We start from the raw sequence: 26,532 nt of genomic DNA, 5'->3' as shown, positions 1-26,532 counted from the left end.
CAAGATGCCTGAGAACCTCTCTTGTTTATTTCTGGAAGATCTGTATCTGTGAATTTTTTCCATTTGGTAAAATCTTCTTGAACTGTGCCATCTGGGTCTAGGTGGTAACCTTGTAGAAGAAGAGCCTCGACTAAACGAAGAGATCCGTGGTAGGACGCTAAAAACGAAGGAATCGCTATATCCACGGATCGTCGAATACCAAGACCCCTAATCTCACATGTAAGGATGCTTCAATCCAAGATTCGTCGCCTAAGGAGCAGTTTAAAATTGACTCCAGACCCATTTTAAGGCCAAGATCATATTTCTTCAGTATTGGAATCTCATTCCAAGATGGAAAGCATCGTAAGAAGTAGTTTAAATGAGGGATCGACAAAGAGGCACGTAGAAGAAAGAAAGTTCCATTCACAGAAATCGAGGCGAGTCGAGACAAAAAATATTCTACCTTCGATATTTTGCTTAACAGGACATTGGTAAATGCTTCCTTTGTGAGAGAGGCGCCTAGAAGACAAGCATTCTGGCTAGTTAGGAGACGCATTCCTGGGGCAGCTTCGTCAAATTTTTTAAATAATAGGTCGAACTTGGCTTCATCTGACCCAAGAAATCCAACTTCACACTTTGAAAATTTCAAATATAGGCCAAGTGTAGATGCCTTCTCATTTATTTGTGCCAGAGTTGAAAGAACTACTTCAGGTTCATCAGCGATAGTCCCATCATCCAAATACCAAATGTTTAATTCAGTCCCGGTAATGAGTGTACATATTTTTTTCAAAGGTAATAAACAGTAAAAAGTAGATAAATATTTTGTGGCCGAGAAAATTTTATATGATTAAGAACTTGGAATATTTACGTACGTACTTCGCTACGATATGACGTATCTTGGTATATTTTGCTTACTGCACACTCATTGTTTTTCTTTCCTTTTCTTCTTCTTTTCCTTCTCCTTTTTTTGTCTAGAGTGCCTGTTGTAAGAAGTGTTCTTCTTCCCATTATATAGGAACATTTATAGGAATTTATCGAGTATCATTTCCGCTGCTCCTTGCCTATTTTTCTTCTTTCTTTCTTTCTTTCTTTCTTGAGAATGACATATTTGCTGACTAAGTTTAATTATTGCTTGAGTTAAATTTAATATCTTCAAAACATTCAAGCACAGTTTCAATTGAGTTATCCTGAGCTCACTACTAAGCATGGTTAAAGAAAAAGAGCAGCTTCGTAACCAAAGTCTTCTTAGAAATACTTTGCGCAATTGTCATAAGAAAGCACAACTTTTGGATTATAAAGGAAGGAAGGGAGTGTGAGTTATCCAAATGCAACAATATAAGAAGGGGTTTGAATCTATTTAAAATTATGTTTCCAATAGGATATACATAAAAACAAAGTACTAGAGAAGTATATTTCCTTTGATTCTGTGCACAAGCCTACGAACATTATGATGTTGCAGCCCTACTTGCTGCTCTTCTCGGCCAGCACGTCTCGTTATTACTGGTCTGTGTGGATATTACATACAAATGTCAAACATAGCACACCTATCTCGTAAAAGAATTCTGATAGGTAAGAAATGAATTCAGATTCTCATTTGTGGGAAGATTCAAGCCTAAAATGATATACCAAAAATTTCGGAATATTTAGAGAAATGGCATTATCTCACTCTACGAAAAATTGGAAACAGCTTCAAGAAAGATCTGCAATGATGTGAAAGAACATTGAACATATTACGACAGTTCAAATTCTGTCTTAAGTTCGAATTCGTTCACGTCTCACATAGCGTCGGTGCTGAAGTGGGACAAACAAAAATGAAAACAATTTAGTGTGACTATTTTTAGAAGACCAAGTAAATACGATATCCTACTGATGTCTCCTTTTCCAGAATAGTTAACTTCTTAAAGAAGAATCATTGCAGATCTTTCTTGAAGCTGTTTTCAATTTTTCATAGAATGAGATAATGCCATTTCTCTAAATATTCCGAAAGTTTTGGTATATCATTTTAGGCGTGAATCTTCCCACAAATGAGAATCTGAATTCATTTCTTACCTATCAGCATTCTTTTACGAGATAGGTGTGCTATGTTTGACATTTGTATGTAATATCCACACAGACCAGTAATAACGAGACGCACTGGCCGAGAAAAAGTAAATGTTACGAGTGGGTGTTGGTGTGAAAAATACATTGAACGAGGGTGTGCACATCATGGCAGCCAACTTGGATTCCGCTACATTGAATATCAAAGAATATTTTTGAAATGGAAAGGATATCACAAAAAAGTATTCTTGTTTCTTTCATAATGCGATGCCGTAAGTCATTTAGGGTGTGTGGTTTGGTGTGATACACCTTGTCCTTAATGGACTGCTATAGAAAGTAATCCAGGAGTGATAGATCGGGAGATATTGCACGCAATTCGATAACACCTCGTCTTCCAATCCATTGATGTAAAAAGGTTTTATATAAGTATTGTCAAAAATTTGGTCCATACCGTTCAATATAAATGTCGTTTTATCAGTCAATATAATGCCATTTATGTTAGTACTGGTATCATCGATATTTTGCATCATTACTTAGGAAAATTCATGTTGATGATGAAAGTCATTGGCCATCACCTAGTATACTAAACGCACTTTGTAAGGATTAAACTTACTGTGCACTAAAATTTGTTGCACTGAACTCTGGGAAATTTCCATGTTGTTGGCACTGCTGGTTGTTGATGTTTGCGGAGTTTCCACAAAAGATTATAACACATCCAAAGAAACTCCCTCATTGCTACTCTATTTCGGCGTTCCTGATCAAACACGGTTTTTATTACTTCCACTTTCCTCAAAATGTCGAATGGTTCTTTCGATGGCTGACTTCGAAAGTGAGTTACATTCGGGGAAAGTAACTTTAAGTTACTGCTACATCTCGATATATCATTAAGGTATCCGAAGTATATGATTTAAGAAGTGCTACAAATTTAGTTATCTTCTCTTTGGTATCGTTCTTTAGTTGTATTCTTTCAACAAAACTGAGTATATGAAAGTATAAGAATCTATTTTTAAGAAGTCAATTTCTTCAGTTCATCTGTTATATGATTGTAGAGGAAACACAGTTTGATATCCTTTAAAATCAATAATTCTTGTTATATCATTAATACATACGGTGATAATTATAACGAACGTTGAGTTGATTGAACTGCTTTTGAGTTTAACGTCCCTTTCAGCAGCTAGGCTATATGAGACGTGGACTACTGATTAACTTGGAATCGGAAAAAATAAGACACTTCCGGGAATCGAACCCTGGTCTTACACGCCAAAGGCGTGTACGCTAACCGCTTAGCCAAGAAGGAGCTCAATTACAAAGAGGGATAGAATAATACCAACAAGTGAGTCTTCTTTCATATTGTGAAACTCCAGTACACTTATATACAGTGTGACTAGAATATTGAAACCATAAGTCACAGATATACAACTTCCAGTTTTATTACGGAAATAATGACAGAGATGTAAATATTCTTGAGTCACGGTCAGTGGCGGCGGTTGGACGTTAAAAGTGAGGGGGCAAGACATGATCTGAATATTTGTATATAAATGTTAGTTTTCCTGGTTGTTTCTAACATTTTGTTTGACGAAAGGTTGTATAACTAATAGGATACTATATTTTCAGTTAAAATACCGTATATCGTATATAATAGTTTATTAAGTAAATTGAGAAGAACAACGCAAGTAGATACTACCCCTTTGTACTCTTAAACAACGAAAGTGTAAGAAGAGATTTGATTTCTTGCTCATGAACATCTTAAAATTCTGTCTGGAAAATTGTGTGATCAGATTATTTAATAAATTTGCAAAACAAATAAATAGAAAGGATAATATTAATCATAGTAATGAATAATGATGCTTGTTTTGCAAAAGTTATATTGAAACTGAGGATTAATGAAAAACTTAATATTTAATTCCACACATGCTATTAAATGTATGTTATTACTCTTAGAAAATGAAAGGCAGTAAATACTACAAGCATATGCTACGACATTTAAAGAAATATTTGCTTTTGCAACTTCTTGAAATATGTTCGTTGCCATTAGGTGCAGTTTTCACTTTCTTGGAACACATCAAAACACAACAATACTTAGAATCAATCCACACTTCAGTTATACAAAATAAACTTAAAACCTAGAATTATGTTCAATTTACTAAATTTTATTGTATATACACTCGTACATCCTTAAACACAACACTTCACTCGTATATTACACTACAAAACAATGGAAAAGGTAGAAGTTGTTTCTTATCACGCTCTTTTTAATCGATATTCCTTACTTTAGAAAGAAGAAAAGACATTTTAGGAACTGTCAATTTTTGTGCAATTAAAGAATAACTTGTGAAATAGGCCCTACTTTTTTGCATAATGTTCTTTCGATTAGCTTCAAAGCGGCTCACTAACATATCGAGCCCTTGTAAGAAGAAATGAAAGTATGCTGAAATTGTGCTCCAATAGGTTATTTTTTGGGGTTATTTTTTGTGGCGATTAAAACGCAATTACTGTAGCTTTCTTTACTTCACGGGAAGACAACCAATACGTATTCACGCAACAGCAAATATTATATGGCAGCATTTTTTCCTATTAATCAGTAACACATACAAAATCGTTACATTTCCAAATGAAACTATATACATTAATTGGTTACTTCAAAAAAGTGCGGGGGCAACTGCCCCCCTTTGCCCCCCCTAATCGCCGCCCATGGTCACGGTATCCAAATCAAAAATAATTTCTTACTATCTATTGTCGCTTCGTTTTCTTTCTTTTTTCTTTTTATTCATTTGTTTTGGTATTGCACCAATTTTAAAATCAGAAGTTGTTCGTTTCGATTATATCTGGTTTCAGAAGATGGGTAAAACCGGAAATGAAACGTATTTCTGTGAAACTGAATTAAAAAGAAAACAAACTCTCACTAACTATTATGATTTTTATTGGATCGACGGAAGTGACCAATAAAAATAAATAAAGTTTTACTACTAAGCGTTCAATAGAGGCACAATGTGAGTTATAGAACCTATTCTTGAGAAACTGAATTCACATTTAAAATATTATTTCTCACTATCCATTAAAGCGTTTTCTTTCATGGGTACTAATTTTGAAGCTGAAAGTATTTGTTTACTATCATTTCCGTTTTGAACAATGAAGCAAATGCAGAGACTAATCTTCTCCTGAGCGATTGAATCTAGATTTTAAAAAACCTTGCTGTCTCTTACCGGTACTTTATCTAATACTTGTCGACAAGACGGACCGACGAACACAGCTGTTATATTAAACTTCGCATACTTACATATAGAATACCTTGGAAGGCAACAAATATGAAATGCGAAAGGGAACTACATAAATTCTAGGTATTGTATGTTACTGATTTTTCTAAAAGAAAACGAAAATGAACAACTCCCATAAATGTTAAAATCAGTAAACTTTGTCAAAGTTGGCAACATTGAGCATTTCTTTGAAATACAGCAATGCTGCCGAAGTTAGTACGGAGAGTTTCTAAAGTATTAAGCACTTGAGGCTGTACGCTTTATTTCTCCATGAAGGTTGCAAGGAGCACAACCGCAGTGCGGTCAGGGATCTCAACGCCTATGAAGTTCATAACAAGTCAATTCACAACTCGAAGCAAAGATTCTAAATTGCATACTAAGAGCAGAAAGTTCATCCTCGAGATTCCATGTAGAAGGAACGAAAATTCAACCTCATACTTACACCCTTCATGTCAAGTTCTATGGAACATCTTTTAGAAGTAAAAAATAATTGAGACATTATAACTGAGAAAATGAGTGTCAAGGAGAGTAAAATGTTCTATTCTTATATAAAGAATATAAAAATACACTCTAATAAAATTTATGCTCTAAAATCGAAAAAAAAAGTGTAAAGTCAGAGATGAGACCTGCCACAACTATATTTAATATAAATTATACAATGCAATTTATTGAGTATACTGCATTAGAAGCCCAACGGTACGTGGCTGGTAAAGAAGTTATACTAGATGTAGATCTTCAACTTAATAAGGGATATGCATTACCCGAACTATAACACAATCCGAATTGATGTTGTTCTGATCGATACCACAAACTTAATAATAGTAATAATAATAAAGTGCGTAATATATAATATATATATTCGTTATAATATATACTAATATATGTATTCGTTCATAAAAATACAATTTCCATGAAATTCCTTTTCAAAAAGAAAGATCAGAAATGAGTCTTTCATCTTTACGTCCCACGCCTGTGATGCATATGCTAAAGGATACAATGAAAGATGAGAATGAGAATGAATGAAATGGGGCAATGAATAAATATGGGAGGTAACGGGAGAACCCCTAAAATCCCATACACAGAGTGTTTGTCCACCACAAAGGTCACATGGTTCGGGCTGAGATTGAATCAGGGACCTCAACCCCGCTACCACTTTTCTTAAAGTTACTGGTTTACCGAACGTTCATCAGTAACCGAATTTCCCTCATGTATATCGATATTACGTATCTGTTTTGTGAATTTCTTCCATTTTTGTATCTTGATTTTGTGCTTAAACGTACACAATCTCTTGTGATGAGGAAGAAGAAGAAAAGAATATATATATATATATATATATATATATATATATATATATATATATATATATATATATATATATATATATATATATATATATATATATATATATATATATATATATGTTGTTGATTTTAAATATAAAAATAATATTTAATCTTAGTAGCTGAGAATATATGTTGATTTTATATGGATAATTTGTAATCATAGTTACCTTAACAGCGGATATTTGTTTATTTACAATTGCCATGAATGACAACTGAATAACTGAAAAGTATATAATAAAAATGGAGATTTGAGAAAGAATAAAAGGTGATGCAAGTGACGTGTCTGATTTAACGTTATGAAATAAAAAAATATTGAGAATTTACATATTAAGTAAGAGTAATTGAACGTGGTGACATATCTTAAAATTACTTGAACTGTGAGCTAAATGTATCGTATAAAAATAAGAATAATAATTTAATCGTTACATTTAGATGGTGGTTTACCGACCAGGAATACCTTGAGATTCGTTTGAAGTTAAGTAAAGCAGTCTCATTATAACGTTCAACACGGAGTATACTTTACTGAGGAGTAAGAAAAGAATTTATAGAAACATTAAAACTAGGGATGGCCAGATCCGGATATTTTAGGATATCCGGACACTGGATCCGGATCCGAGATTTCGGATCTTGGATCCGGATCCGAAAAACCGGATCTTGGATCCGGATCCGAAATTTCGGATCTTGGATCCGGATCCGAAAATCCGGATCTTGGATCCGGATCCGAAAAAACGGATCTTGGATCCGGATCCGAAAAAACGGATCTTGGATCCGGATCCGAAATTTCGGATCTTGGATCCGGATCCGAAATTTCGGATCCTGGATCCGGATCCGAAGTTTCGGATCCTGGATCCGGATCCGAAAAACCGGATCTTGGATCCGGATCCGAAATTTCGGATCTTGGATCCGGATCCGAAAAACCGGATCTTGGATCCGGATCCGAAATTTCGGATCTTGGATCCGGATCCGAAGTTTCGGATCCTGGATCCGGATCCGAAAAAACGGATCTTGGATCCGTATTCGAGAAACCGAATCTTGGATCCGGATCCGAAATTTCGGATTCGAAACTCCGTGTCAGAAAATTCGGGTGTTTCGAATCAGCAAAATTTTCGAAATTATTGACAAAGTGATTTTCATTCCTATGCTTAAAATAAGATTTTAAGACACTTTTGGTATCTGATCGTGTGACAGCCTTGCGTTCTCTTCATTCCAAATTTGATTGAGTAACACTGTCGACTTAGGTGAGAGCAATCTCATTGTCAGATTCGATTCTAGTGGAAATACTTGACCGAAAAGGTAGTAAATCTTTTTTAAAGCGGTCGTCCTGATGGAAATTTGTCCTTTGTTTTCTGTAACACTAGTCAAATGCTGGGATGAAACCTTAGTCTCAAGCCCAAGCTTCTTCATTAGACTCAGGCTGCTTACTTATCTAATTCTTTTCTGAGTTATTGTGGTCACTGAATGAGGCCATTTCCTAGTCGTGATGGGCTAGGCCATTGCTAATGGAACAGCCCATAAAATATAGATCAAATCAAATTAAGGAGCAACTTCCTTTTCTTGCTCTTGATGAGCTTTTTTTCTTTCTTTAAAAATACGTTTCTCTGTGACCGTACCACCCCAGTTAGAATTAAGAATTGTAGTAGAGATGAAGTTCTAAATGGCAATTAATGTATCACAATCAATGTATTAATGTACTGTATGTGTATACAAAATACCATATGGAGGCACGAGCAGTAACACGTATCTTTGTAATTAGTAATCTTTTACTATTAACTCTGCATAGGTTGTATAAGGAGCTATATCATTCATGTAAACACATAGGCGGATGCAGGGGGAGGGCGAAAAGTCGTTCGCCCCTACCCAGCGCCACCATTAACAGTGTACTTTAGTAGTAATTTGTGGCGATTTCAGATCATCTAAGTAATTTTTCACTGTTAGCATCCCCAACAGCCCCCTCCAGGAGTCCGTTCTGGATTCGCCCCTGCGCAAACATAATATACAACTCATTCAAGAGTACATTTTGGTAGCTTTTTAAAATTTTTATCTTAAAGGATTGTCATTTCTCGTGGCTACTTATGCAATTTTGTCCACAGGCATACATGCAATTTCCAGTCATTACGCAAATACATTTATATACTTAATAGACCTCGGCTAGTTGGGGGCTTCGCCACTAGACCCCGTTACTAGGGCCTCGCACCACAAAAGCCTCTAATCATAATCAATTTAAAAAGAAATGTCTGGGGATTTGCCCTTAGACCCTATGATATCTCATTTGATCGGCCTATGACCTCGTACCTCGTAAACCTACAACCATACCGAATCTCAGTTCAAATATCAAATTGTATGTAATAACAATCTGGTATCCCGAGACATACCGAATTTCAGTGCGAGTACATGGGGGCTTTCCCCCCAGCCCACACATTTGCTCGGTCTACGGTCTCGCACATCATACGCCTGCAAACATAACGAATTTTTAAGGGGCCGCGGTGGCTCAGTGGTAGAGCGTACACCTCCGGAGCTTGGGGTCCCTGGTTCGATCCCAGATCGCGCCGTATGGACTTTGTGGTGGACAAACACCGTGCTCGTGGGTTTTCTCGGGGTTTTCCCGTTTCCTCCCACTTATTTCATTTATTTCTCATAATCACCGTCTCCTTTAGCCTAACCGGCATAAACGTGGGACGTAAAACTCAAGGATTTCATTTCATAACGAATTTTTGTTCAAATAACAAGTTTCATTTCTCTAACATTCCAGGATTCCGAGATATAAAAGTCTTTTCTCCCCGCCACTTTTCTTCTCCTCTAAGACATACATCAAAAAACGCTTAAGTACATACCTAATTATTTCAAATGTAAAGTCCAAATACCAAATTCTATGCTCCTAACCTTCAGAGGTTCCCAGAAATCGACATGTTATTATAATAATTACAATCCCCACTCTCTTTCCTTTCCATCTCTTTTCTTTTCGTTTTTACTAAAACGTCAAAAAACACTGAAACACATGTCAAATTATTTTCAATGAGAAATGCAAATACCAAATTTCAAGTCTCTAACCTTAAAGGATATAACATATTAATACAGTAATTGTAATCCCCACTTAATTTTCTTCACGCCCTTTTTCTTCCCTTCTGGGCCATATATATATATATATATATATATATATATATATATATATATATATATATATATATAGATATAGATATAGATATATAGATATAGATATAAAACGTTGAAATACGTATCTAATTATTTTAAGTGAGAAGTCCAAATACCAAATTCCATGTTTCTAACCCTTTAAGTTTCCGAGATATAGGCATATTATTATACTAGTTGCAATAATTGCAATTACCACCCGCCCTTTTACTTCCTATATCTTCCCTGCTCCTTCTAATTTAAATATCAAAAAGCACTTAAACAAGTAACAAATTATTTTCAATGAGAAACCCAAATATCAAATTTGAAGTATCTAACGTCAAGAATCATCAATATTTTCCACCCCCATTTCCCCCCTTCCTCGTCGAATTTCCCAAAGTCCTTCCTTAGTGGTATCCTACGTCACAAAGCCTATAAACTGTCCAAATTTCAAGTTTGTAGCTTAAGTGATTTGGCCTGTACGGTGATCTGTCACTCACTCACTCAGTCACTCTGGACTTTGCCCTTTTTATATAGAAAGATTTAAGATTTTATGGGAAAACCATGGATTTTGTTCTAAGGCCGCCAGTGTCTTAGAAATGTAATAGCTTAGCTATAAACTTTAAGCAATCAACTGACTGATCTGCGTCTATATATATTATGTAAAATACAGCTTATGATATTTATTTTGCTCGTAGTAAAAAAAATAGAAATGATGACGAAAATTCAAAGACATCCATGATTTTAGCGTAATGCTGCAGGAGTTCAGATCATTGAATTAATCATAAGAGCCGACTGTATAAGGTAGACTACATTAAATTCCAATGTGACACAAAGAAAATATGCAGCATTACTATGCAGTTTTTCAACGTTATAACTCATTCTGAAAATATTATCATAGGTCTCACAAACAATCGAATTTTAATCCTAACTCGATTAATATATAACAAAAGGCAGATCTATACAACTACTGACTTGAGTTGAAAGTGGCATACTTGTAGTACATTTAAAGATATACTAAAGACTAAATGATGGGGTGTGCGCAACAATGGTCTACACCCCGAAAAATGTGAAAATGACATTTTGATGTAATCTTTTGTCATTTAAATTGAATTGTCTTCCCACTGAGTTAGATAAAATTCACCTAGTAAATTTTATACATATGGACATTTTAGTTCTGTGTCTCAATCTAAGGCCTAAAATATTCAAAACAGGAGTCCGAATCTGAACTTCGAAACTTCGGATCCGGATCCAAGATACAAAACTTCGGATCCGGATCCAAGATACAAAACTTCGGATCCGGATCCAAGATACAAAACTTCGGATCCGGATCCAAGATCCGAAATTCCGGATCCGGATCCAAGATCCGAAACTTCGGATCCGGATCCAAGATCCGAAATTCCGGATCCGGATCCAAGATCCGAAACTTCGGATCCGGATCCAAGATCCGAAATTCCGGATCCGGATCCAAGATCCGAAACTTCGGATCCGGATCCAAGATCCGAAACTTCGGATCCGGATCCAAGATCCGGATATCCGAATCCGGATCCAAGATCCGGATATCCGAATCCGGATCCAAGATCCGGATATCCGAATCCGGATCCAAGATCCGAAATTTCGGATCCGGATCCAGGAACCGAAATTTCGGATCCGGATCCAGGAACCGGATATCCGGATCCGGATCCAAGATCCGGATATCCGGATCCGGATCCAAGATCCGGATATCCGGATCCGGATCCAAGATCCGAAATTTCGGATCCGGATCCGAGATCCGGATCTTCTAGGATCCGGATATCCGAGATCCGGATCCGTCTGGCCATCCCTAATTAAAACGAATGTTTCTGGTAGTTAAAATATAAATGAGGAAGGTGGTGATGTAGAGCTAACACGTACGAACTCATCAACGAACGTGGCTGATCTTGTAAGACAGCTTGGTCAGCAAATATCGCAGCAACAGCAAAAATTTGGTACCAAGCTGGAGCAAATGTCCCATCAAATAACACAATCCATAATACAACAACTAGCACAACAGATGGAGGCTAAGTTTGAGTAAATAACTTATCAAATGGACACTAAAACGGATAGTAAATTGGAGCAAATAAACCAACAAATACATTCTAATTTAGAACAAAGATTCTAAGATGGAACAGATTTTACACCGAGTTGCTGATGTACAAAGTTCTGTAGAAGTTGTCGAAATTTTAGTTAATTAGCATACTATTCAGATCAGGGAATTGCAGGAAGAAGTAAATGCGATCAAAGAGACATTTAGTACTGCAAATGGTGATCGAGTTCCGGCTGTCAACGTTGAACATATATCATATGAATCCAGAGTAGTAGTGGAAGATAGTGGTTCATCCGAAGGATATACAGAGAAGGACGATAGTGAAGCTAGTATCGTGAGAAATGGGAGTATAAATCATTTATCTCGCCGAAGGAAAAACATTCACGTAAATTCCAAACATTCTGCACAATGCATTAATTTCCATCACCTTATTATGATTTCATAATAGATTTATAGGTGGCAGAAATTCTCAAAATAGAAATCAGAATATCGTTGAAGTACATAATAGGCAGGACCGTACACAAGATTGTGGCGTGCAATGCAACTTAACAGAATTCTTTGGTAATATAACTTAAGCTAACGTTGTGGCGTTCGAGAAAACATATTCAATTGACTTTTTTTTTTTATCTCACTTTAAATACCGTGATGATTTCATTTGTCATTCGTACTTTGTTTGAATTCTATACAGATAATATAAATAATGTTCTTAATGTAAATGAATATGAATATTGCCTATCAAAGTTATGCTAAATATGCCTTAATAAATAAAACGTTATATTGTATTCTAACCCACATAAAAGACTAATCTTGTTAAACTATGTAAGATTAGGGAAATACATGTTAAATACACACGAGTTACTGTAGTAAATTTGCAAAACTCACATACTAATGTCACTTTATTCACCACCTACTAAGCTCTTAGTAGAGGATAGATTTTGCAAAAATATTAAGTGAAGACATTCCCCAAACTAGTGTTGCCAGATATTTTGTATATACACAATTGTCGTGTATTTTATAACCTATTTTCCTGTTCTGTATGAAGATTGTACAGGATGCGCATTTGCCCTGTATTTGCTTGCTAAAACTGGAAGTTAACATTTTTAACACTAGAACAGCCGGTTGAACCTATAAGAAATTCACACCTTATTAAAAGCAAACCATATTTTTTATTTAAAATCGGTGTAAAAATGGCAATATATAAGTTTTAACTTAATTCACAATGTGCTTTTCCATGAGAAAAAAGGAAAAAAGAGAAAAAGAAAACTCAAGGTGTTACAAAATGAATATAACACATACGAATATAAACTGTTAATGAATACACTACAATATGTTCCAAAGTTTGTTAGACATCAACACAAGTTGAACAATATGCACGCTAAAGAGTCACAGCAATGCATTTTCCACAAATTGGTTTCTGGCATCCTTCACAACTAATAGAAGTCTTCTTCTGCCCCTTGCATAGTTGAAAGGCACACTTCTTCCGTTTCTTGGTGAGCACTGGAACAACCGGAGGGCATTTCTTGCGCAAAGCATCAGCGCGTAGTTCTTCCACCAGCTCAAGAATAAATTGTCGGCGTGAAATTCTGGAGCCGGATGGTTCCTTGTAAAGTATCCAAGCATTGAGTGAGGCAATGTCAAGGACGTAAAATACCTGAACAGGCCATCTGCGAGTTCCATATCATAACTTGTAGTGTATTTCCTCAGCATCTGGTCCGCCACATCTGCGCCGCATTTTGTGCTATTCTAGTAAGTAGCAGTGTTCGGTATCTCCTTTGGGCTGTCGTCTGTAGACATAATCGTATGCATGGTGCTAAGAATCACATTCTTTTTGCTCTTGCACCTATATACCGTTAGTGTTTTGTCTCCATTTCTCAGTGCAAGAGTCGAATATCGTGGTGTTGAGGTGCCTCGTGCTATAGAAGGTAATTCTCGCTTGTTCAAGCGCATCATTCCAACAATTGTGGTTTCCTTCGTATAAAGTTCATCTGCAAGTTTCACAGAAGTAAAAAAAAAACTTGTCAATAGTGACGTTGAGACCGGAATTGAGATGTTGCTGCTGTAATTTTAGCATCACACTCTCCCGAAGTTGTACATCATTTGGTCGGTCTTCATCCTTGCCCAAATAGGGATAGCCACTTAATACATATTTGGATTCTACATCAGTTACTAACCAGAATTTGATCCCAAACTTGTCCGGCTTATTTGCTATATATTAGATAAATCTGCACCTTGATTTGCATGTCAACAACTGTTCATTGACGGTTATTTCTGTTCCGGGATTGTAACATAAATAACTGTTTTTCATGAGTTTGTTCCAAGTCTCTGGCAAATTTGTTAGTTGCCGGGCGCTCAGCTCTGCTGCTTCGCACATCAAATAAGAGATGCCTCATGATTTCACGGAAACGACATTGTTTCTTTCAACACCGGTGGTCCCCAATTCTTGTTCTATAAATCATCTACACAAAGTTCTGAATGACCCAGTGCACCACGGGCATACAGCAGGGCGAAAAATGCATCGAGTTCTTCCAACATTATATCCAGTTGCTGTCATCCCCAAAATTATGTCGTGCTTCGACAACAGTAAATGTTTGAATGTGTTTCATCATTGACTCATTCACAATCAAACACCATGCTGAAGCAGGATGACCCAATGTTATGACGAGCAAAAGACGTTGGTCCACTTGCAATTGTCACAATATTGCGAGATGGCGTACGACCTGTAGTGGTAGAGGCGCTGTTAAGATTTATCGGAGTCCAAACAATACCACTAGATGATGTGTACTTCTTGTAATTACCACCTGTAGACTGAGTAAGCACATTGTTACCTTATCTTTGCCCATGACCATGACTATGTCTACTTGAAAGTCCTTGTCTGCGCATACCAAAGGAAGTCACACTGCCAGACGCCATATTTCCTTCGGTATCACTGTCATTACTTTCAGTGGTTGACATTCTGCAAATTCACATCAGAAACACAAAAGTCTTCATTGTTGCTGTCGTCACCACTGTCAGATGAATCTAACTGTTCCAAGCGGGTAAGGCACTCCTGTATACTCAATCCTTTCTGCATCTTATGTACGACAAGATACACATTGGTCGAAAGCTGCACAAAGACTGCTGCGGAAATTGCTGGCTCTCTGAGTCATCAAACAAGGTCACATGGTCACATGACTTGTTCGTTTGTTCTCCTCTCAATAATTACGATAATAGGGGCGTGTTTTGTGACGTCAAGAAAGCAACAATGAGTAATCGGAAATTGAAAATCTTACGTTCACTAGAAAATTGGTCATTTTTCTTATGAGGGTCAAAATTACCCCTATTGCCTGTTCGAGCTATATCTATGATTACCTATTTTAATAATTAAGATGGAGATGTGAAAATTCGTCACAGTATACTTGAATGTATTTTAGAAAATGTCAGAAAATTTCAGCTTCGACGTTCCATTGTATGCTGAGTTATGTAAAAGAGAATTGGAAAGAAGATCAAAATGACACCGACGGCGCTTCTACTGTTAAATAGTGCCAAAGAGGATATTGTCACTATGCTGGTTTAATAGAAGAAGAGCAACATTGCGCTCTCTGATTACTGCTTTATTTTAATCGATCTTCATCTCGAATTCGAATTCTGAATCGATACTTGAGAAAAACCAAAGCGTCATTCCCCGTGCTACTCAGCGGTTTTAAGCATTCATTTATAATTAATAGTGTATGATGGAGATGTGAAACATTTTCAATATTGAATACAGAAAGGTTGTAACTTCATGCGTGATAATTCAATTTTGTGATTTTCACATTGAATTGCTAATTCTACCCTTTTAGAGTCTGAATTATTGCATTAATTCAGACTGAGATTTCATAATCATTAATGATATAGCATATTGTCTTTTTCGACAAACAATTGCTGTTAGCCCGAAGTCCCTAGTACTTTGAAACTAGTAGCTTATAACTGTTAACTGGCTCTAATGTTTTGATAGTACATGCCTACAATGTATAGTTTTATTCTTTTTCGTTATTACTTTTTTTTTTTTTTTTTTTTTTTTTGCAATGAGTCCTATATTTAAAGTGTAGAAATATGATAGCCCTATCCTTAACTAGCTAGGAATTTGTACCCTCTATGTTATATGTTACAAATTATAGAAACATATTGATCTGTTGATCTCAATTTTACAGTGTTAGCATCAATGTTGCCAACCATTTAATAAATAGTGCTCTACTGGCCACCTCTCTAATTTTAATTTTGCACAAAGCCTGTTTTCAAAACGTGATATGTATTTTGGTTTGAGAGACGGCGGGTGAAAAGAAATAGAAAGTCAAAGGGATTGAAATGAACTTGTATACATGTAGCAAAGAATGTAACAATACTTTTTTCTTCTGATGCATGAAAAGTTTCTTGCTCTGGTTGGGTTGAGTTGAGTTGATTTTGAGTTTAACGTCCCGTTCAGCAGCGAGGCTATATGAGACGTGGACCTACTGATTAACGTGGAATCCGAACCACATGAGCTCCCGCCGGGAAAAGCTCTGGTTGGGAAAACGTTTCTTTTTTTAAAAACAATTCAGATATAAATAAACGAGATAAGAGAAAACGGTCTCTGAAACGAGTGGTACCCAGTAACAGAGGGTAATCTGGCAACCTAAGAACTGTACTGCACAAGATTATTCTGATTTCATCACAAATACCAAAACTACAACATTCCGGAAGCTTTTTGACTACCCATCGTATATATTTAATTGCAAAAATATTATTCCTATAATTAAATACAAGAGGATTTACAAAACCAAATTATGTTCTCTAATTATTACTTTTATTCTTACAGTCATTCAGTTCTAATCTTTAATATTTCTTTGTTGAAAACGCATTAATAACTCTATATGTTCTAAATTGTTGATACTTTCTGCTGATCGCAAAGCTGATTCTCTTTTTTCCTCTAAATTGAATATGAATAGTCCAGAGATGTAACTCTGTGGTGAAGAGCTAGGAAATCTATTTCTTTAAGGCATGTGTTGGGAATTGGTTCCGTGGCTGAGGAGTTAATTAGGAACTCGCAAGAGGAGGATTAAAATTAATAGAGCATTTGAATTCAATTTGCGACAACTTTTGTCACTGCAGAGGACAGATGAGGTGCAGTGTGCGGAAATAAGGGAAAGTTTGCGGAGTTTCAGGAAAGATTATAAAAGAGGCTAATTTACCTTCTACAAAGAATTAAGACAGAATGCTACACTACATTCTAAAGCTGTGTAATTCTATATTAGATCGAGTTTAACAAATAGCATTCCGTGAATAAGGAAATGTCACAAAAGAAAGGTGAAAATGTTAATTATTTACTAATGAAAAACTAGAAATGTATGAAGAGAACTTCATTTGCTGTTTTAATTGGAAAGTAATAGGTGTACTTAATCATATTATTTTCAATGTAGTTATACATAATACATCAACTATTATAAACTAATTATGGGTTATTTTCCATGTAAAATATGACTTAAATAAGCATAAATACAATTGCAAACAAAAATGTAATAAGAATTTTCTCTCAAGCTTGTTGTTTATTTGCAAATGAAAACGAATTTAGTAAGATTAAAAAACATTTTCGCAGATACTTTTATTGTTCCTGTTTTGAACGTTAAAATTTAGCAGCAGCAGCAATATTGTACACAAATACCTACTAAAATTTTATTATGTTAATCTTAAAGCAATGTAATTTCTTGATTGACTTACATTAGTGTCTCAGTATAAAATTGGAAATTTATTCGATAGCCATATTATTATTATATTAACAAGTGAAGATTTTCTACATGAAATTGGCACTTCCGTTCGCTATTCATAATTTGTAAAACAACAAACGCATAGTAGTGATCACATTTTACACAGTGAGAGTAGATGATGGTAATAAGATATATAAATAATGGCATCTCTCGACAACGATATTCTTCACGTACAGGAACTCAAAATGTTTTTATTTGTTGAACATTGAATTTTGAATTACAAGACGATAAGGCTCTCCAGTGAGCAACAAGTCTTTATGCTGTAGGTAACGTGCTGTAAGCACGTATGTCAACAGAGATGAAGCCATAGCCATAGCCATCTTAAGTACACTATCACATACCAACAAAATTACGAAAAAGTTAACCTGTAAAGAAGCTCAGTGGTAGAGTGGTTAGCTCTGGTGTTTGAGATCCCTGGTTCAATCCTCGGCAAAGTAAGTTTGTGGTGGACAACGTCGCATCCGTTGGTTTTCTCGAGATACTCTCGTTTCCTCGCCCTATATTCTCATTCTACCAATATTCTTCCAACATTATTCACTTGCCTTGATCATCCATCTTCTTTAGTCTAAAGAACAATCTTGGGACGATAAACTGAAAAACTTAATTTAATTTCATTTTCATAATAAATAAAGTTTCTGCATTAGTAGAAATTTTAGCTGTATTTTAATTAAAATATTTTTGTAGAATTTATTTAATTAAACATATATGACATTATTGGTATAATTTAACATTGCAGGTGTTGCTATTCCCAGAAGAAGGTTGGGCAAGAAGTGCATCATCATCCTATTGGACGCTCACTCCGGCTTGGTGGAGCAGAAGTCGTTGCAAAGTGGTAGAAGTAGCAGGCACTAGGAGGTAGGATTGTAATTACATACGTCTTGTTCAATTTCTATCAAAGGTACATCATCTTATCAAAATAAATCTATTACAAGAGAAGACTGTTTCTGCCCAACAAACGTTAATATTTAACGGAGGAATCAAATACTTAACCATTATAAACTGCATGTCCAGGGCGTGCTCAAGGCCAGATAGAAAATCAACTAAAATATTATATTCTATTTTAGTTGATTTTCTATCAGATATTCCTAAAGTATAGGACGTAAGCGTTTACCGTATTCTTTATTGAGTATTTTATGAATATTCTTATTTTAGTTTCATGTCATTTCTTTTGGAAACAATATGGCAAATAAAAATGTCTAGATAAAATATTTGTCAAATTTCGAATTAAATACTGTAGATGTTTAGAGATCATAGTACATTCTTTGTTAAAGCATGAACATTTTCAAAAACAAGGAAAGAAGAAGAAAAAAGAAAAAATATGGTTTTCAATTCAAGCTTTTACATATACTGTATGTTGTGAGTATATTCAAGCATAAATTCGACATAAGTAAACCGATTTTGATTTCTTTATATAGAGTATACCTTTCTGATGATCCCATATATATATATATATATATATATATATATATATATATATATATATATATATATATATATATATCTTTAGAATTTGATAGTAATCTTTTGAACTATACCATGAAACACCTAAATGAATGATGTGTTGAAGTCGGTTAGGTCTCTTTTGATGAAAAAAGTTTTATAATTTTATCTCTCTTTAATGGAAAACAAAGCGTAATAACGTCCCCTCCCGTTTCTTTCACAAACAATTTCATCCTTAGATAACAGATCAGATTAAGAAAGAATGGACGAAACCCTTCAGCGATACGAATAAGTAAGTCGTTTAGAACTCTTAAACCTCCAAAAATTATTATCTCATTACAATATGCCACTTTTCCTAAGAACAAAAGTAAATTTAAATAAATAATTCCATGTATTGTGGAACCAGTTTCAGGGTACGAAATAACTTTAAGCTCCCCACAATTACAGCTTCAAATTGTTGAGGAGAGAATCGATTATAATGATAGGAATGATGCTTCTTTTAAGTGTAAAATCTGAAGCATTTAGGCCAAGTTATTTATTTTCACTTTCAAGTACAGCCTGATGAAAGGTGAAAATACGACTAACCAAAGATTGGGCACAGCTAATTGCACTGATCAGGTACTAATCTGGGTAGCTAAACTACTACAAGTAATTATCATGAACTCTTATTAATCACTTATTTATTCCATCAATAATGCTGTACTCTTATCTTGAATCACAAGCAATTGTAACATGAATCTAACTTCTTATTGCAATTATCCAGTTTACAACAACCACAGGTTAATACATTTCATTCTCTTCTACTACTCCACGTACATGGCGTAAAGCACTAGTCATTTGTTGCCAACTCTGACATTCCCCACTATTCAATACCCAACACAGCCAAAAAGTCATTTCAATCTGAAAGATTCATAAGTAAACGGAAAATATGAAAAAAAATCAATTAGGAAATCTATCTTGAAAATATATATTGAAAAGTACCATTTTTCATCACCCTGACACGACTGAGAAAATCAGCCAGGCCTATATAAGCATGTACGGTCTCAGGATTTTGACCTGAGATTTCACTATTGCAGAGATCAGCGCAAGTCATTTACCTAGCACTCTTTTAAACTTGTTTTTTCTTCTTCTTAACTAAGAATGAGGGCCTACTGGTAAGAATTATACCAACTGTATGGGCTAGTAACAGAAAGTTTGGCCAACAGACCAAACTTTGAATTAAATTGGAACATTTATTTCATAATAATAATAATAATAATAATAATAATAATAATAATAATAATAATAATAATAATAATAATGCATTATTATTTGAGAAATCTGGTTTTAACGCAGTTAATAGAAACTTCACAATTATACTTTACTCAGAACTTTTAGGGGTTAAAGATTTATGAATCAATATAGTGATTCTTGAGACTTGTTTCTAAAGAATTCAGTGATTTGATTGTAAATTAGACATTTTCTATTCAGAGTCTTGGTTTATGTTCTTTCCTCAACTGAGTTCATTCAAACATGCGATTTTATTTACAATGTTTATTTTTTCGATCAAGTACAATGTTACTCTGTACCCTTCAATCCTACTCATCAGAGACAACTAAAATAGATTGCAGTTTCGTACCATCCCTTTTCATTCTGTTATTAATTAAGAATGCAAGCTATATCTATCATATTTTTTTTATCAGAGAAGGCTTCAATAATATGCTTCATTGTACTGCTATGTAGAGAACCTTATGTTTACTTTTAATTATAAATTATATTTATTCTGCCAAAAAGTTTTCTGAACAGTTCAAAAACAGGTAGGTAAAGTTAACATTGATATATGTTTGTGTTGGTAAATAGGGCCTGTTTTAATTGTAATCATCTGAAATTTAAATGTACTGCATGTAAGTCAACACAAATTACTTTTCTGATTTTTTAGTTTCTTTTTCCTCTTTATTTTTTACTCGAATATGTTTTAACATAGGAACCGCAAAGTAGTTTCCTCTATACATTGCAAAATCGTTGAAATTAATGTGTTTCTAGTTGCCAATAGGTATTCAATCTTTATGTGAATATATATTTGTCCTTTTTCATATCACCTATAGCCATATATATACAAGTGTTGTCTACTGTAGCTTCTATAACGGGTTTTATGATAACCGGATGATGATAATGCTCATTAAACTTCTATGTAGAATACTTCAGATTGCATTTTAACTGTGTATGTGACTCTTTGTATCATTTTTATCACATTATGTTTATCATTGGTTTTATTTTCATATTATCTTTCTTTTCCTTTCCGATCTATGTCATTTTATTTTCCTAGTCTCTTTTCTAATTTTTGTCTTCCTTTTTCTTAATTGGATTTATCGTTGTTCCTTTTCAAACGGATTCTGTTGTTTTCCCTTGGCGACGTCTTTAGAGTAATGGAGAATACTAAGTCCCTCTTCGTTCTGATTCAGTAGGTTTTGTAGAGGTAGTAAATAAATTACAAACTTTTGGAAATAGTTGTTTGTGTCGAAGGTAAGTACTTGACAGTGGTTCCATGTAAGGGATTCTATCGTATTATTCCGTTGTTATTTGTTACTTATCCCTGTTCTACTTCCTTCTTTGTTTCTTTTTCCTTCCTTTCCGTTTGGACACTTGGAAGAATGCCGTCCACAGGGGCCATTTTCTCCTGAACTTTTTCGCAGGAGAGGAGAAACTCTCTTATCTGTTCCAGGCCATTTCGCCGGAAGTTCACCAACGAAGTAAAGTGCGAGCAATTGGAAAGGAATACGATAGACTGCAGTGGTTCTCTTTTTGGTATTGAACATTTAGCGATAACCCTTCACAGCATCCCACTCATAACGGTCGGGTCTCAGATTTCGACAGAAATTCCTTCCATGGTGGAACATGGAATGCGTCAATATATCCCTTTATTGGTTCAGGAATCTATATCGTTACAAAATATATTCCGGAATCTCTCGCTATCACATCCATACATAGAGTACGAAATCCCTGTTCTCTGCTCGTTATTGACCCTGAATGCCAAAACTGGACTCCATTGAAATTTTATATTGGCTACTGTGTCTAGCAGATAGTGGATTTGGAATAAGAATAGCTATTATTTATGTTCTATGAGGGAAAACCTTATTTCTCGAGGTTGTAGACTATTGATGCTATCTTTTTAATTAGTTTCTTGATTCATATGAAGTCATAGTTTACTTATTTGTTGTTGAAACGAGCATGTATGTTACTTTGTTTCTTTTACAGTTGGTTTTAGTTCTTTCATATACTCTTTTGAATTAAAAAAAAATAAAGAAGTTCTTTACATGTAAATTAAGTACTTTGATAACTTTCATTATTTTTAAGTAATTCTAAATTTATGCGCATTAGATGTGAATTCCTAAGTCACAGAATGGTTAGCACGCAACCTTTCTAGAACTTAGTCTGGGATTAGAAATTCAATAGAAATACAATGAGTGAAATCCTACTTTAAAATTTAGACATCATTGCATAAAATGTAAATGTTGAAAGTGATGGCAAAGAAACAAATTTATTTCATAGGCCCTTTAAGTAAAATTATGTTACCTTAAAAGAAAATGTATTTCTCTAAAAACTCCTCATTTAGTCTGTGGCGTGAGAATGAAATGTCTACTCTAACGTCTAGTTTGAGACTTATTACACCATTACAACACATGGATAAACTAAGATCATATTTTAAGACCACAAGCTCTATACACATTCACCAAACTGTCATGGCTGCACAGACAATTAAGAGTCAGTGCGTTGTTGAACAAATTGTTGTGAAAGTGCATCATGGAGAACACACAATTCTGAGTGATTTTTATTTACGAATTCAAACTAGGTCATTCTGCATAGCAACGAACATAGCACTAGAAACTGCTTTGTTAGATTCGTTTTGGTGACACCGCATTGCAAGATGATCCCCGTGGGCGACGAATATCATATTGCAATGAGCTTCTCTAGAACACCATAGAAACGCACCTTCAGACATGCATTCGTGTCGTTGTAGACGAGTTCGGCATAAATCATACTACTGTCATTTGGCGATTCTTTGCAATCGGTAAGATGAAAAATTTGGTCTCAAATGTGAAACATAAGTTGACATCGGCAAACAAGAATTGTCTGGATGTTTGCACTTTCTAAGTATAAGGAAAAATCGGGAAAGTTTTCTCCATCGAGTTGTCACTTCAAATGGATCGTCTGTTATCGATAATCGTAAACGATCAGGGAGGTGGTTGGATCTTGGTGAGGGTTTGAACCTCCTGGACGATTTTATTGCTGGCATTATGATTTATGCTGGATTTGATCCATCATGTCTTTCTCCGTCGAAACAAAACCATAACTCTTGATTGTTATAGTAGTTAACTATGAAATGCACCGCAACTTTTCCTGCAAGCATCTAGAGAAGTTTAAAATACAATATATCCTCAACTTGCATAACAATGCACCCTCAAATGTTGTTCGAAGGACGTTGCAGACTGTATTAGTTTCAATATGAAGCTCTTTTTATCCAGCGTATTCTTCTGGGGGGTTGAATTACGATTATTACGATAAGGTGACCATATCTCGAAATCTCTTAGAGACAAGAAATTCGGTATTTGTATATCTCATTTAAAATAATTAGACATATGTTTCACCATGTTTTGATTTTTGTGCTGAAAGGGAAGAAAAAAGCGGGATGAGAAAAGCTTGGTGTTTCAACTGTTACAATTGGATTGGCATATCTCGAAATTCATTAAGGTTAGAGAACTGAAATTTGATATTTTGATTTATCATTTAAAACAATTAGACTTGTTTCATATTTTTTTTAATATTTACCCTAGAATGGAAAGGAAAGAAGGCGGGTAGATAAAAGAATGAGGGTTGTAATTTTTATAATATTGACCATATCTCAAACTCCGTAAAAGTTTGAGACATAAAAATTGGTATTTAGACCTTTCATTTAAAATAATTAAAGACGTGCTTGAGTGTTTTGTTTATCTCCTCAAGAATGTAGAAAGGATGGTATGAATTAAAAAGAGTGGAGCTTGCAGTTTTAAAATAAGCTGGCCATATCTCAAAATCCTTTAAGCTTAGAGGCATGAAAATTGGTATGTAGGCTTTTAATTTAAAATAATTAAAGACATGCTTAAGGTTTTTTTTTTATGTTTCCCTTAGAAGCAAAGGAAAACGGTAATGGTTACAATTGTTACATTAAGATGGCCATATCTTGAAATCCCTTAAGACGAGATATATATTAAGGACACTAGAAGTGCGTCTGGGACTGAAGTTCCGAGCTAGCCGAAATCTAGTATGTAATATATTGAAAAGCTCTCTGGATTTATCAACCGCTAAAGACTTGGTTCATGCCTTGTTGTAAACTGATAAGTTATACGCATAATGCGTTCTTACGCATAATGTCTTTGATAAAGTGCTGTACCAATCTAGAATGGTAACCAAAAATCAGAAAACGTTTTCTGTAAGTTTGGTAAATTGTACTTTTTTGAGGATGTAGACGAGTTGCACACTTTTAAAAATAAAAATAAAGGACTGACTTTCATTGTAACAGAACACTAACACCAATATCCAATATATGTGTCAACAATAATTGCGGAAAAAATCTATAATAATAATAATAATAATAATAATAATAATAATAATAATAATAATAATAATAATAATAATAATAATATAGCCATTATACTAAAACTTATTACAACTTCTGTATTTCAATGAGTATAGTTTGGAGAAAATATACTCGTATTTTATTCACTTTCTTCTTCTCTTATAAATTAGAGGCTTAAAAGAATAAAAGTTGGTTGTCGAGTCATTAACGCCAAACTGACTTTTAAAGTGAAAAAGTTTTAAGACAAATGTAAATTATTTTCCTAATCTTTAATGTATGTATACAACGAAACTGAAGTGGTATGAGTGAATAGGTGCTATTATGCTTCGCTGTCGTGGGACCCTGGGTTTGATACCCTTGGCTGTTCTTCTTAACATACTTCTGCTGTTTTGTTTCACTAGACGAATACTGAAATGAAAACTTTAAAATAAAATCTGGCAAGTTTTTCCCCAAATTCCTTCCTACTTTCTATTATTAATAACTAAAGTAAAACGTGATTTTATGGTTTATTTGGAATGCTTTAAATAATTAAATAATTACAACTTTCCGCATTTAGAATGCTCAAAAGTTTAGCTATTATTATATTTTCTCGTGTCATTTACAATTGGTCAGTTTTCAATGCATTATCATGAATACAGTCTGAACTTCTACTGATCTGTTTGCGTGTCAGATTTTTCTCTTTATTGAAAAATCTACCACTTCTGTAACTCACATGTTTAATAATATTTTATTGTGCTGATGTCATCACACTACTTTACTGAAAGTAAGCCAGGCTGCATATTGACCACCGAGTGGGACAGAAAATCCAGGCAGTTGAAATATGAATAGACGGGCCAAGTAATTCACTGCATATTGAAGTCAGTCAGTATCCAACCGAGGAAAAGGATTGGTGTCTTACATGTAAAGCCACAAGTTGAACGAAACCATGGGAAAAAATAGTCTGTTACTTAGGAAAGATACTCATTGAGTTTGTGCTAGTAATGTGCTGACAACGCGTTTTAAAAATACTGTACTTTATAATTCAGCCCATGGAATCCTTCGTAAGCAGCAGAAAGGATATTAATAGTTTTAAGGAAAACTTGCTGCAAGAAGTGATAGGAAGATAAAACAACTGTTATTCTATACCTTAAACATCCGTGCATTAATGATAAGTAGTTAAGAATATTTGCAGTACTATTGGCCAAGTAGTGGGCTTGGAGGCATTACTTTCTGAATCACCCTCGTAATATATAGATAGCTAAATCATAAGTTTTGAAATCTCCCTCGTGCTTATATGATTAGCCTACGCGTTTTCGGTGCGGGGGAGACAGTGTTGGTTCCCGATGGTAGTTCAGTAGTTGGAATTCTACGTCTCACATAGAGATATTCTCAATACTAAAAGGGATGTCAATTTCAGAATCAATCAAACTAACAAAGAAATGCTTTATAAAGGTAACCAAAGAGTTCTATCCCTTTTTGTGGTGGTATGGGTTCAATTGGCCCTCACTCCGTGAGTTGAATGCAAATGTGGATAAGGCGAAGGTCAATTGTTGGTGTGAGTATATCCAACGTACTACCTGGTTGTGGCAGTTCAGTTACACTATGGACTTTCGTAAGGACAAAGTGAACATGGGACCTCCACAGAGCGCAATAAGGACGTGCATGCTGTACGAGTTTAAACTTGGGTCAAACGCCACTGCAGCGGAGAGGAAGATATGCCAGGCCTTTGATGAGGGTGTCGTGACTATGCGGACAGTGCAACGGTGGTTTAACAAGTTTAAGGACGGTGACGAATTACTCGAAGACACACAACGTGCTGGAAGATCAAAACATGTATAAAATGAAGATCTTCAGGCACAATTGAGGCGAACAGTGGCCAGATATGTGAAGAACTGGGACTACAATTCAGTGTGAGTGGAGAAACCACTCGGCAGCACCTGCATCAACTTGGGAAGCA

At 35.0% G+C, this 26,532-nt stretch overlaps 1 protein-coding gene across 1 annotated transcript in view; it reads left to right on the top strand.

Annotated features, from left to right (window-relative positions):
• Nucleotides 1-26,532, top strand: part of LOC145661650 (uncharacterized) — a gene marked incomplete at its 5' end in the record, with an annotated part of 317,800 nt that overhangs the window by 112,069 nt on the left and 179,199 nt on the right. The window contains one exon of the mRNA XM_081726973.1: nt 18,300-18,418. Coding sequence (XP_081583099.1) covers nt 18,300-18,418 — 119 coding nt within the window. The remainder of the gene's footprint in view (nt 1-18,299; nt 18,419-26,532) is intronic.

Source organism: Thermobia domestica, chromosome 10, assembly GCF_964235325.1.
Source record: "Thermobia domestica chromosome 10, izTheDome1.hap1.1, whole genome shotgun sequence".
NCBI lineage: Eukaryota > Metazoa > Arthropoda > Insecta > Zygentoma > Lepismatidae > Thermobia > Thermobia domestica.
The sequence above is the reverse complement of the archived record's forward strand: the minus strand, read 5'-3'. Positions and strand labels throughout refer to the sequence as shown.